General features: G+C 46.9%; 1 protein-coding gene across 1 annotated transcript in view; it reads left to right on the top strand.

The window, feature by feature from the left end:
• Positions 1 to 12,188, top strand: part of ATP1A1 (ATPase Na+/K+ transporting subunit alpha 1) — a 32,280-nt gene extending 20,092 nt beyond the window's left edge. Inside the window, exons 7-23 of the mRNA XM_033174021.1 lie at positions 15 to 132; positions 1,685 to 1,953; positions 2,324 to 2,522; positions 3,100 to 3,209; positions 4,332 to 4,466; positions 5,216 to 5,408; positions 5,798 to 5,973; positions 6,266 to 6,402; positions 7,269 to 7,419; positions 7,600 to 7,768; positions 7,966 to 8,120; positions 8,756 to 8,879; positions 9,973 to 10,118; positions 10,241 to 10,371; positions 11,072 to 11,173; positions 11,399 to 11,490; positions 11,890 to 12,188. Coding sequence (XP_033029912.1) covers positions 15 to 132; positions 1,685 to 1,953; positions 2,324 to 2,522; positions 3,100 to 3,209; positions 4,332 to 4,466; positions 5,216 to 5,408; positions 5,798 to 5,973; positions 6,266 to 6,402; positions 7,269 to 7,419; positions 7,600 to 7,768; positions 7,966 to 8,120; positions 8,756 to 8,879; positions 9,973 to 10,118; positions 10,241 to 10,371; positions 11,072 to 11,173; positions 11,399 to 11,490; positions 11,890 to 11,918 — 2,436 coding nt within the window. The 3' untranslated portion in view covers positions 11,919 to 12,188. The remainder of the gene's footprint in view (positions 1 to 14; positions 133 to 1,684; positions 1,954 to 2,323; positions 2,523 to 3,099; positions 3,210 to 4,331; positions 4,467 to 5,215; positions 5,409 to 5,797; positions 5,974 to 6,265; positions 6,403 to 7,268; positions 7,420 to 7,599; positions 7,769 to 7,965; positions 8,121 to 8,755; positions 8,880 to 9,972; positions 10,119 to 10,240; positions 10,372 to 11,071; positions 11,174 to 11,398; positions 11,491 to 11,889) is intronic.
• Positions 12,189 to 13,997: the final 1,809 nt, after the last annotated feature.

The raw sequence follows: 13,997 nt of genomic DNA, 5'->3' as shown, positions 1-13,997 counted from the left end.
GCTTCTTCGCACAGGTGGACAACTCATCGCTCACGGGTGAATCGGAGCCCCAGACCAGGTCTCCAGACTTCACAAATGAGAATCCACTAGAGACTAGAAATATCGCTTTCTTCTCTACCAACTGTGTTGAAGGTAATACCCATTTTGGAATTTATGATCAAATGAACCAGTAGAGCATTGAAGTGTGAGGAGTTCTAGAAGTGATGGGTACTTCAGAACAAGGGAAGCTCTTGGCTAGCTGCCCATGATGGTGGCAAATGATGATTTGTGCGGCCAAAAACCTCAACACAGTTGCTTGCGTTTGTGTTGTCTCAGAACAGTGATCACATTCAGACAAAAAGAGAAACCCAGTTCCAGCCATATCTCAGCCAGAATCGGAGAATGATCACATTTCTGCCCAAGCTGCTCCCAATATTTTCGTAGCCACACTTGTTTTGTCACCAGCTTGTCAAGAAGGTGCAGCATCTTGCCCTTTGGGGAGTAGGGGGTAGGCAAAGGTGACATGGGTGAGTGTCTGGAGATGGTTGGAAGATGGATGGCGGATAACAGAATGAAGTTGGATCCTGACAAGACAGAAGTAGTGTTTTGGTTGGACAGGGGGCAGGCAGGTGTGGGGGGCTCCCTGGTCCTGAATGGGGTAACTGTGCCCCTGAAGGACCAGGCACGCAGCCTGGGAGTCATTTTGGACTCACAGCTGTCCATGAAGGCGCAGGTCAATTCCGTATCCAGAGCAGTTGTCTACCAGCTCCATCTGGTACGCAGGCTGAGACCCTTTCTGCCCGCAGACTGTCTCGCCAGAGTGGTGTATACTCTAGTTATCTCTCACTTGGATTACTGCAATGCGCTCTATGTGGGGCTACCTTTGAAGGTGACTCAGAAACCACAACTAATCCAGAATGTGGCAGCTAAATGGGGACTGGGAGTGGCTGCCGAGACCACATAACACAGGTCCTGAAAGACCTACATTGGCTCCCAGTACGTTTCTGAGCACAATTCAAAGGGTTGTTGCTGACCTCTAAAGCCCTAAACGTCTTTGGCCCAGTATACCTGAAAGAGCGTCTCCACCCCCATCATTCAGCTGGGACACTGAGGTCCAGCTCCGAGGGCCTTCTGCCAGTTCCCTCACTGCAAGAAGTGAGGTTACAAGGGACCAGGCAAAGGGCCTTCTCAGTAGTGGCGCCCGCCCTGTGGAACGTCCTCCCATCAAGGAAATAAACAACTATCTGACTTTTAAAAGGCACCCGAAGGCAGTCCTGTATCAGGAAATTTTAAATGTCTAATGTTTTACAATAGTTTATCCGCTGTAAGCCGCCCACAGTAGCTGGGGAAACCCAGCCAGATGGCCAAGGTAAAATAATAATAATAATAATAATAATAATAATAATAATAATAATAATAATAATAATAATAATATTTTATTGTGGGTGGTAGCTGCCAGCTGCTTTATGAAGCAGTGCGCAGTGAAGCCTCTCAAACAGTGGCTTTTCTAAGAAAATTTGCTTGGTAAAGTTCCTCTTGTGAAAACCCATATGCCACCATTCTTGATGAGAGTGTTTGCTTACATCAAACTTACAATGCCACCTTAACATGTAGAACTTAGTACACACAGAGTGAGCAAATACATGTTGTTGTTTTTTCCCACGCCCGCAGACTTGGCTGCTAAAACTTTCCCGCTGTTTTCCAGGCACAGCCCGTGGTGTCGTCATTAACACTGGCGACCGTACTGTCATGGGCCGCATTGCTTCATTGGCTTCCGGACTGGAAGGAGGGCAGACTCCCATTTCTATTGAGATTGAGCACTTCATCCGCTTAATCACTGGTGTGGCCGTCTTCCTTGGTGTTTCCTTCTTCATCCTTTCACTGATCCTTGAGTACACTTGGTTGGAGGCTGTTATCTTTCTCATCGGGATCATAGTGGCTAACGTCCCCGAGGGTCTGCTTGCTACAGTCACAGTAAGTCAGTGCCGATATCCCGTATGTGTGAGCTGTTGCAGGGGCAGGCAGGTGCATGCCTTCCACAGCCAGATCGCCCCTGTTCCTTGAGAGCCAGTGTGGTGTAGTGGTTAAGAGTGGTAGACTCGTAATCTGGTGAACCGGGTTCGCGTCTCCACTCCCCCACATGCAGCTGCTGGGTGACCTTGGGCTAGTCACACTTCTCTGAAGTCTCTCAGCCCCACTCACCTCACAGAGTGTTTGTTGTGGGGGAGGAAGGGAAAGGAGAATTTAGCCGCTTTGAGACTCCTTCGGGTAGTGAAAAGCGGGATATCAAATCCAAACTCTTCTTGGTAGTTGAATGCAAGCATTTCTCTCTGTCATTCTCCAGGTTTGTCTGACACTAACTGCCAAGCGCATGGCCCGTAAGAATTGTCTGGTGAAAAACCTGGAAGCCGTGGAAACTCTGGGCTCCACCTCGACGATCTGCTCTGACAAAACTGGCACCTTGACTCAGAACCGCATGACGGTTGCTCACATGTGGTTTGATAACCAAATCCATGAGGCCGACACTACAGAAAACCAAAGTGGTAAGCTGGCTGCTCTCTCCATCAAATAAATAAGCGCTGTGGTACGGCTGCCTCTTGCTGATAGTCAAAACACGTAAATCAGCATTCCCCCCCCCCCAAAAAAAGTGTTAATAAGGCTCCACAACAGAAGCTTTTACGATTGCATGAAATCGTTTTTGTGTTCCCAGTGTAGCCAAGGATAAACACATTCAAAGCCTGACTGAAGGAGCATTCTTGGCTCTGTAATCACAAGAAAGCTGGATTCTAGATTAATTTACTGTGTTTAGAAAGCCTTTGAAAAAAATTCATTAAAACCATCTGTTATTCAGCACACACACTCTATAATATACCCAGAATTCTTGAGAGTATTGCTTCAGTTAGTGGTATCTGCCAGGCTAGGCCTAAGCTGCCACTTCAGTACTTATACAGACTGTCCATATTTGCCAACATGCACAGGAGATTTGCACAGTTGTCGTATGCACGAATTCATACTTAGTGACAAATGGGGCTGGGAAGAATAGGACGAAGCCAATAAATCTGGTTTTGTGTCTGAGAACATACCTAAGTGGCATTTCCCTGCTGCTTCCCACCTCCACAGGCGCCTCTTTCGACAAGACGTCTCCCACTTGGACAGCTTTATCCAAGGTTGCTGGACTCTGCAACCGGGCTGTGTTTCAGGCCGGCCAAGAAAACGTTCCCATTCTGAAGGTGAGTTCATCCCCTGGCTTAACCACAGTGGCTGCTCACTGCTTCGGCTTGACCGTCAGTGCGACAGCATCTTGAAAGAAGATGCAGTCTGGGGAGTAACAGGCTTCTGCCAGCGGCATCACCTCCAGTGCCAGAATGGCAACCTTTCTTTATTCTCAAGTTGTCAGTGGACATTTCTGTGGATTCTTCCAAGGCCCAGAATCACTGGATTGCTGTAACAAAAAAAAAGTAAACTGAAGGAGGCCTACACTAACTCAGGAATAGAAAAAAACAAAATGGTGCAGAAGTGTGATTTAAATAATCCTGTACAACCTGTGCTTGCCATACTGATAACAGTCTGTGAGGCATTTGACAACACCCTCGCCTTCTTTTTCTTCTTTTGCAATTCTGGGCAAGCAGCAAGGCCAGGAAATTATTATTACCATTATTATCAAGCTGCTGGTCTGTGTTAACCTTGCTTATGCAGGCCTGGTTTTAGGTATAGGTGTTCTTTTTACCAGCAGAGCAAATTTAACTTATTTCCGAGTACCTCTGGTTAATTTCCCTGATGGGCAGCGGCTTCTGTTGTGTCATCGTTTCAGAAGTACAGTGGTACCTCGGGTTAAGAACTTAATTCGTTCCGGAGGTCTGTTCTTAACCTGAAGCACCACTTTAGCTAATGGGGCCTCCTACTGCCACCGCTGTACAATTTCTATTCTCATCCTGAAGCAAAGTTCTTAACCTGAAGCGTTATTTCTGGGTTAGTGGAGTATGTAACCTGAAGCATATGTTAACCTGAGGTACCACTGTAGTCCCTTCCACTGAAAAAGGTTGTTTCCCTATTGAAGAGAAACCTGGTGAGAGGCCTGTACCTCAGTGGTGTAGCATGTGCATTGCATATTCCCAAATTCAGTCCCCAGCAGCATCTGCTGATAGGGCTCAGGAAAGTCTTCTGTCTGACTTCTCAGTGCTCCCCACACTTTCACTGTAGATAATACTGAGCCAGATGGAGCAAAGTGCTGACCGTGTGTAAAGCAACTTCCTCTATTTCGGCCACTTAAAGAAATGGGGAAATCTGAAAGTAGGGAGGTTCATCTTCAAAGGCTTCATCTACTCACTGTGAACCACTGTCTTGTTTCTTAGAGGTCAGTGGCAGGGGATGCCTCTGAATCTGCACTGCTCAAATGCATTGAACTGTGCTGTGGGTCAGTCAAGGAACTGCGAGAGAAAAACCCCAAGGTGGTGGAGATACCGTTCAACTCGACCAACAAATACCAGGTAAGAACGTGGTATTCACAAAACGCCCACCACATTTCACGTAAACTGTAGCTGTTATATCAAATGTAGCAACTTTTCACGTTGGGCTAATGTCACAAACTGGCCAGATGCAGAGGAGTGGGGGGCGGGAGGCACCAGCTGGGGGAACCCCCAAGGGAAGAAGAGGTCACTGCCCCAGGGTATGGGTGGTGGGATGATGAGTAGTCAGAGGGAGAAGACTAGGAAGGTGTTGGAAGCTGAAGAGGCAACAGAATGTAGTGAGCAGAAAAAGCTGTGGCAGAGAGCAGCCCAGAATCAGAGGCAGAAGCGGAAGAGGACTGGGGCCAAGAGGCAGAGATGAGGCAGGTTGAAAAAGCCAGGGGGTCTCCCCCTCCTGCTGTGTCCAACTCCCCACCTCCCTGGTCTCCCAGAACCCACAGAGGTATGAAGAGGGCAGAGCAGAGACAGACAAGACATCAGAGTCTCAGATTGTTTGGGAAGGATGTGGGAGGAGGCCTGAGCTGTTTTGTTTCTTTGAATGAAGAGTTAACTTCACTCATACTTTGTGAGTTACTGCTCCCGACACCTGCCCTGACAGCTAGGTTGGTTCTGTATTTAACACCAGTGTGGTTTCGTTCCATGCCAGTCAGATTCCTGCTTTGTCAGAGCTTTGTAGTTATTTGAGGCTGTGTATAACTTTGTAGTTATACACCCTCATAGATGAAATGCTACCCCCGAAATACATTTTCTAACGCTGTTCAAAAATGCAGCTGTCGATCCACAATAATGCGAACACATCAGAATCGCGGTACCTGCTTGTGATGAAAGGAGCCCCAGAGCGAATCCTGGACCGTTGCAGCACCATCCTGATCCATGGGAAAGAGCAGCCCTTGGATGAAGAAGCCAAAGATGCGTTTCAGAATGCCTACCTTGAGTTAGGAGGCCTGGGGGAGAGAGTGCTAGGTAAGGTGTTCTGGTGGACTCTTTCCAAGTCTGTCTTGGAATAACCTACTTGCTTTACTACAGTCAAGAAATCACTCTTGCAAATCGTTTGGGTGAAACAAGAGCAATGCATGCTGGGCTCTGTAGCTTTGTATAGATTATAACTTGAAACGCTGGTCAGGTTTTGTTTGTTGTAAGCTTGCAATGCTTGCTGCAGCCTCAGATAGAAGGACAGAATCCGGTTCTCTCTGAGTAATACTTTCCACTAGCTTCCCCAAGAGCCCAAACGCCAGATTCCACAAGGGTTTCTCAAATGATGTTGGGCATCTTAGCAATCAAAATAGCCAGGCCCAGCACCTGCTCCCTAATAAGCTGGCATGTGAAATCATTTCCACTGGATTTGTTGGCAGGCTTTTGCCACCTGGCTCTTCCCAATGAGCAGTTCCCAGAAGGCTTCCAGTTCGACACGGATGAAGTCAACTTCCCGGTAGAGAATCTCTGCTTTGTTGGGTTGATTTCTATGATTGACCCTCCTCGTGCTGCTGTGCCTGATGCCGTGGGCAAATGCAGAAGTGCTGGAATAAAGGTAAGCAGCTTCTCCCCATCACTCTGAAAGAGTAAATCCACAACACCAAAGAACACAAAAAAGGGGCTTTATTTGTGTGCAGAGGAAGGTCCAGTCCAGGGAAAGATGTCAAACTGCTTTTCCACCTCAAAAGCAAGTGTGAAAACATGGTTGCTGGTGGTGGTCCTACCTCTTGAATAAACTGCTGCAAATACTAGCCTCTCTGCTCAGGGGCAAACAGCATTTTGAAGAGATGGGTTTCCATCTAGTTCCTAGCTGCCACAGACTGATGTTGCCCTGTTTTGCCTTCCAGGTTATTATGGTGACAGGAGACCATCCAATCACAGCTAAAGCTATTGCCAAGGGTGTCGGCATAATCTCTGAAGGCAATGAGACTGTGGAAGATATTGCTCTTCGCCTCAACATCCCAGTCAGCCAGGTCAACCCCAGGTATTGAGAAGCGGTCTGGCTGGAAATGGACCATAGAGCTTGTCTCAGGGAGGGTGTGGGGTGCCTGCCAGTCACCTTGTAAATTCCAGAATTTTAACAGCAAGTATCTGTGTTAAGAGATATGTGAAGAAAACTGGTAAACAGTATGTTGGGTAAGCTGTGTTGCTGCTTCATCTCTCAATTGAGCTAACTTCATCCTTTTAAATAAAATAATATTAAAATTGTAGTTAAAATTGTAAAATCAGGCTTTGGTTAAAATGCCTTCTGGAATAATAGTTGTACCTCGGCTCCCGAACGATCAAAAATTTGGAAGTGATTGTTCCGGTTTTCGAACATTATTTTGGAAGTTGAACGTCCTGCTGGGCTTCTGTGGCTTCCGATGGGCTGCAGGAAGCCATGCCTTGGAAGTCGAATAGACTTCCAAGGTTCGGCTGTAATAATAAGTCTTCAGAAGGCACTGGAAGTTCAGCAGGGAGGAGCCTTGCTGAAGTCAGCCAAAAGTTGAGCCCATAATACTGAACACACAGTTCCTGGTGGATATGAACCATGAGTCTCAGCCATGAAGGACTACCAACATTGACTCTCCATAATACTTCAATGTTCAGGCAGGGATATACGAGGGATAGGCAGTCCTTGAGGTATAATGCGCCCAGAGTGTTAAGGCGCCATGTAGATTTATACTAGAATATTGTATTTTGCCACTTTGGTCTTCCAAGTGGACTCCTCACTAAAACCATGAACATTATCAACAGCCCAATCTGGTTGAGAGTCTGTCTGGAAGTAAAGCAGGCCCACGTTGGAGGGGGAAGGGGCAGGATTTGGAGTAACATTTAGGAGTTCTCAGCCTGTCTTCTTTTAAATCCCAGAGATGCCAAAGCCTGTGTAATTCATGGCTCCGATTTGAAGGACATGACCGGCGAGCAGCTAGATGATATTCTGAGACACCATACAGAAATAGTCTTTGCCAGAACTTCTCCTCAACAGAAGCTGATCATTGTGGAAGGCTGCCAGCGCCAGGTAAGCAGAGGAGGCGGCCCCTAATTTCTGGAGGTGGACAGCACCATTCAAGCTAATGGTGGTAAACTGGGGTGGGGTGTGTGAAGCCTATTGGGGGAAGAAAAGGGGCTATTCCAGCTAATGTGCACAGGTTGGATCTGGGAACTGAAGGTCCTTTTTCTTCCTCTCTTCTCCTTCCAGGGTGCCATTGTAGCTGTCACAGGAGACGGTGTGAATGACTCCCCTGCTTTGAAGAAGGCAGACATTGGAGTTGCAATGGGTATCGCTGGGTCTGATGTCTCTAAACAGGCAGCTGACATGATTCTGCTGGATGACAACTTTGCCTCCATTGTTACTGGGGTCGAAGAAGGTGAGTTCCTCATTCCTATGGGTGGTTTGGTGTTCTGAATGCAAGGAGCGGAACACCTCCATTTCCTTCCTCCCATCCCATGCAAAATTCCAGGTGTCCAAGAACTTTCAGTACCTGGGGCTCCACATTTGTGTGTGTATGTGTGCAGAAAGCTTCCTTGGACTTGAATCCTTTTATTCCCCTTTCCTTTGTCTCAGGCCGCCTGATTTTTGATAACCTGAAGAAGTCAATTGCTTACACCTTGACCAGTAACATCCCTGAAATTACGCCTTTCCTCATCTTCATCATTGCAAACATTCCCCTGCCTCTGGGTACAGTCACCATCCTGTGTATTGACTTGGGTACTGATATGGTTAGTAAGTCATCTTTTTGTTTATTTCTGCCATAAATAAGGTTTTGGTTCTGACCTGTAAAGCCCTAAACAACTTGAAGCCAAGTTACTTGAAGGAGCATACTCCTCCCTATTGCTCTAGTCGATCATTACAATCAACTAACCACAGAACTGTAGAGTTGGAAGGGACCATGACAATCATCTAGTCCAACCCTCTGCAATGCAGAATTTTTTTCACCCAACATGGGACTCGAACCCATGACCCTGACATTAACAGCCTCATACCCTGCCTATCCCAGATGAAGTTGTCTTAGTGCTGCAACCTGTGGCGATTTGGTTATCAGTGCAGAGCAGGTTATTGAGTCTAATGTGGATGTTATATTTCTAAAATGTATTGTTCACTGCCTTGTGACATGGTAGGCGGTGTAGTTTATTATTTGATAAAACTTTTGTAGCACATCCTTCTACATCCTACATCCTTCCTGAGGCATTTATTCATAATTACACAGGTCTTCTAAAATGCTTGCTTAGGAAGACTGGATTTTCCCCTCTCCCCAAACCCCTTGTAGTTTTATCATTATTTTGGCATGGGCAATACAGGTTCATGCAGGAAATGAAACTTGTGAAGTTATATCTAATGCTCTCTCACTCCAAAGGTTCCTGCCATCTCCCTGGCGTATGAGCAGGCAGAAAGTGACATCATGAAGAGACAACCCAGAAACCCCAAGACAGACAAACTGGTGAATGAAAGGTTGATCAGCATGGCTTACGGTCAGATCGGTAAGGAAGCTTGCAGTTGGATGGCGCAGAGGTTGACAGATTGCAGCTTGCATACTGTGGAATTTTGGCCCTTCTGTATTGTTCTTGGAAGTTTTTTTTTTGGGGGGGGGTCCATACGGTTAAGGCAAATGAAATGTTCCTACATGTGGGAGACATGTGAGATTCAACATTTGGCACAGTACAATGGAGGGCTTGGGGTGTGGACCCGCAGCTTAACCTTTCCCCTGTGCCGTTTCTGGCAGTGTGTGGACGATCACTGTATCCTGAGCAAGGGAGGAAAGGGGGCAGAGGAGGGCATAGTCAAAACTGGAAAGAGATGGTTTCAGTGGGGAGGGACCCTCACACACGACCTGCTACTGGGAGATGGCTGCTTTGTGTAATCTTACTTTAACAAATTATGAGCTTAAAATATACAGTCGTATCTTGGTTGTCGAACAGAATCCGTTCAACTTCCGAAAACGTTCGACAACCAAGGCGCGGCTTCCGATTGGCTGCAGGAGCTTCCTACACACAATCGGAAGCAGCGTCGGACGTTTGGCTTCCAAAGAATGTTCACAAACTCCCGGGTTTGCGGCGTTCAGGAGCCGAAGCATTCGACTCCCAAGGCTTCCGAGGTCCAACTGTATAATGTGTGGGGTGGGTGGAGGGAGGGCGGAATCACATAGAGCTTCAAACTTCCCGGTAGTCTTAACATAACACAGTTCAGAAGTGTTAATTTAGAAGCGGCTGGTTCCTCTACAGCAGGTCCTCAAGTGCAGAGGATGGTGAAAATAGGCATGGCCAGAAATTTAGAAGATGTGCATTCTTTTGCTGCAGACCTGGTGGGGCACAGCGAAGCCTCGGCTGAGAATGGGGGATAGCTGACGTGCCTTTTGTGTGCTCTGCTTACAAGGAGATCCTCAGAACAGTAGCTCAGTGCAAATGCAACTTGGAGCTTTTGTAGCACAGGCATGGCTTCACCCTCTTACCTTGAAGATTGGCTGAAAGGAGGCCTCTCTCATCGGTGTCCCAGGTGTTTCTTAATTCATAGAGTTGTTTTCCAGCAGTTGCCCATGGTGAACTAATTCCCCTTCTTCCCGCTACCCTTGCATAGGAATGATCCAGGCCTTGGGAGGCTTCTTCACCTACTTCGTCATCCTTGCAGAGAATGGCTTCTTGCCGTCCACCTTGCTGGGGATTAGAGTGTCTTGGGATGATCGGTGGATTAATGATGTGGAGGATAGTTACGGACAGCAGTGGGTGAGTTTTCAGACATCTTAAGAGGACTGTTAAAAAGTTATGTTAGCTGCATTATGGATGGCCATGAGTAGGAAGGACGAAGTTTGAAAACAGCCTCTCTTTCTTCTGTTTTAACCCCTCAGACTTACGAGCAAAGGAAAATTGTGGAGTTCACTTGCCACACGGCTTTCTTCGTTAGCATCGTGGTGGTGCAGTGGGCAGACTTGGTTATCTGCAAGACCAGAAGGAATTCCGTTTTCCAGCAAGGAATGAAGTGAGTTACGGGTTGCCAAGCCCCCTTCCTCAGCAGCTAGTTTTTGTGTGTTGGCTTTTGAGCCTTTCAGGAGAGACAAAAATAGATTGAAATTAAAACGGGAATAGCTCTGTGCTGCCAATGCTGAACGCAGTGCGTGCCAGATTTCATGTGAAATGAAAACCAGGTTGCCAAACAGAGCCATTGTTGTAGTGGTTGGTGTGTTGGTCTAGGACCTGAGAGACCAGGGTTCAAATCCCCGTGCAGCCATGTCTCCTTGGGTGACACTGGGTCAGAGTCACTGACTTTCAGCCTTATCAGGTAGTACACCTGGTTCTGCCCTTCTCTTTTTCCAATCACAACAAACCCCGCAGGGTAGGCTTACCTTAGAGCAGTGTTTCCCGAACTTTGATCTCCAGCTGGTTTTGGACTACAACTCCCATCATCCCTAGCTAGCAGGACCAGAGGTCAGGGATGATGGGAATTGTAGTTGAAAAGAAAGAAAAAGCTGGAGACCCTTGGGAAACACTGCCTTAGAGGAAAGGGTGAAAAAAGTAAGCGTAAAGTGTAAATATGAAAAAGAAATAATAAATAAAACCACCAAGGGGGGAAACTGTTTAAAAACTTGAGCCCTGTAGGTTGGGCTCATTTCTACTCAGAAACCAGGGTTGTAAAGAAAGGTTACCTCTTGGAGGGCTAACTTTCCTTAAAACTTCCACAGGAACAAGATCTTGATATTTGGTCTATTTGAAGAAACTGCCCTGGCTGCTTTCCTCTCTTACTGCCCTGGAATGGATGTTGCTTTGAGGATGTATCCTCTCAAGTAAGTAGTAAATCAGCTGGCCTGAAGCTGCTAATTATCTAACCTTTCCCTCTGTTGCTGTGGTTGGTCTTGCCGTAATTTCTACCACTCTTAATTCCTTGACTGAGTCATTTTTTGCTTTTAAAGGCCTGGGATTATCCTAAATTGTACGTTAGCACTTGTTTTTGAAGACTTCATCTAAACCTCATACAAGTATGTATTAAAACTGGAATTCTTACCTTGCAGGCCAACATGGTGGTTCTGTGCCTTCCCCTACTCTCTCCTCATCTTTGTGTATGATGAAGTGAGAAAACTCATCATCAGACGCAGCCCTGGAGGTAAGAGTCTGCTGTCTTGCATACATTATGGTGGTGGTTTGGCAGCATGAGGGGGGCTGTTACATGAGGCACTCGAAATAATTTAGCATTAGCCACTAAGCAGTACAGTCCATGCATGGGTGCTGCAAGCATTTTTACAATTTTGGAGGGATTCGCTGGGTGGATTAAATGTGGATTCTGCTACCTTATTTCATAGCTCTGCCAAGATGGTAGAAAAAACCCTCAAGGTGATGTTCTGGGGCTTGGATTGTAGTCATAATAGTTCACAACTATTAACATCGGCCAGAGGCATTAGAAGAATAGGTTAACTTTTTTGCATCTGATGTTGAGGATTTGTAGCAAACTTGAGAAAGGAGAAACCCAGCTTGATGTGCATCTTTCCTCCTTCTTTCTCTGTAGGCTGGGTGGAAAAGGAAAGCTACTACTAGAATACTACTGGGCCAGATTTGGTTGCACTCTGACACTTCTCCACTGTGTGAGCTTCTGGAATGCAGGAAGATGGAACCCTTGTAGGGGATGGAAGCAATTGGCCGAGGGCTAGAAGAAGCATGGAATGGGGGAGGGATGGGAGTGCCCACCATAGTCCAGGGGTGAGAGTGGAAGGCGGGAGTAGTTTTTAAATGTGCCTTTTTGTTTTTGTAAGAAACAATGAGATTTTATATCTGGACTTTTACAAATAAAGATGGATCATAAGAGGATGTTTGTGTCTTTGCTCCTGGTAATTGTGCACGTGTGCAAAACGGGTCCTGCGGCAGCCAACATGGGACACATCCATTAAGCAGCTAAGGCTTGTGGCAGTAGTGTGCAAAACCACTGAAAGGGATGGCCCCAAACTCTGGCACACGCTGCCTGTTTTGGTGTCGCCATCTGCATAACAGTATACGTGCATTTTGGAAACAAAGTGATCCTGACCATATTCAGTCAAACCTCGGTTGTCGAACGTAATCCGTTCCAGAAGCCCGTTCGGCTTCCAAAATGTTCGACAACCAAGGCGCGGCTTCCAAGTGGTTGCAGAAGCTTCCTGCACTCAAGCGGAAGCCATGTCGGACGTTCAGCTTCCGAAAAAGGTTTGAAAACCGGAACATTTACTTCCGGGTTGTCGGCATTCGGGAGCCGAAACGTTCCAAAACAGAAGCGTTCGGGAGCCGAGGTTTGACTGTAATCAAATTCATGCCTGTCTAGGTACAGTCTGTCACCTGTTTAGCCTTTCTTTTTGCCTGGAGGTGTTCCTTGAACTGCTGCTGCCGCCGCTGTTCTCTTGAAAATCCTGGTGAGGTTTGCTCTTCTGCCTTCCGTGTCCCCTTTTCCTCACTGACAGGGCACATCAAAATGAACCAGGAGAAAAAGCAGGGATTGGGAAGAATGTAGACTGATAGGAAGAGTGCAGATTGGCCAACGCACATGAGATTTCCCTTACTCACATGCTCAGATAGGGATCAGTGGCTCACTCCCGTTACAGGCTAGGGATACACTTGCAAACGCCAAACTTGGGTGCTGGTTTGGAATGAAACCAGGGCGCACAAAAAAGAAAGGCAGTGGTTCCTGCACAGCTGCGAGACTGGGCAGAAGTAGCTTAGTTTGTAAAATTAAAGCAGGAAAAGAGCACTCCAAAATGGCCCAGCAGATCTGTGAGTTCACAGGACATTGAGAAGGGGTAAAACAGTGTTGTGTTGTAATTCCCAATTAATTAATTGGGATGGGGGGGGGGTTTGGTGTGGTAGAAGGAAGAATGAGTGCCATGGGGTTGCACTGTATGGAGGATTCAGAAGGAGAAAGGGGGAAATTTCCCTATTCTCATGTTCCTGAAACCTCTTTCTCCACTGTAGAGCATTCAGAGTTTTTGTTTCCATGTATGGCATGGATAGGCAAACTCTCTTCATCCTGAGAACTGCAATGTACGCTGATTGTGAGAGGGCCAAAGGCAAAAGAAGCAGGCAGCAGATTAGATTTGACTTTCCGCTTTTTACAGTAGGCTGCATTCCATCTGGGCAAACTTCCAGAGATTCTTCCACCCTCTTCATCCTTATCTCTCCATCGTGCATCCTGGCAAGCAAGAGGTATTATCACAGTTCAGTCAGGGAAAAGCACTTGAAGAGGGCACGGCCTAGCTAGAGTGCAAAGGTCCCCTGAGACTGAGGTTTCCATCCCGGCTGTGTGGTTTTGGGGGGGTGGGGGCAGGTACATGGCTCTCACAAGGGTCACACATGCTGCTACATGGCTCTTATTGCTTAAACAGGAAGTGAACTGTGTGTTCCTCAAAACATATCCAGCCATACCTTGGAAGTCAAGCGGAATCCGTTCTGGAAGTCCATTCGACTTCCAAAATGTTCGGAAACCAAAGTGCGGCTTCTGATTGGCTGCAGGAAGCTCCTGCAGCCAATTGGAAGCTGCGGAAGCCCTGTCGGATGTTTGGTTTCCAAAAATAGTTCGCAAACTGGAATAGTCACTTCAGGGTTTGCAGCGTTCGGGAGCCAAAACATTCGAGAACTAAGCTGTTCGAAAACCAA

Source organism: Lacerta agilis, chromosome 16 (assembly GCF_009819535.1).
Source record: "Lacerta agilis isolate rLacAgi1 chromosome 16, rLacAgi1.pri, whole genome shotgun sequence".
Taxonomy (NCBI): Eukaryota; Metazoa; Chordata; class Lepidosauria; order Squamata; family Lacertidae; genus Lacerta; species Lacerta agilis.
The sequence above is the reverse complement of the archived record's forward strand: the minus strand, read 5'-3'. Positions and strand labels throughout refer to the sequence as shown.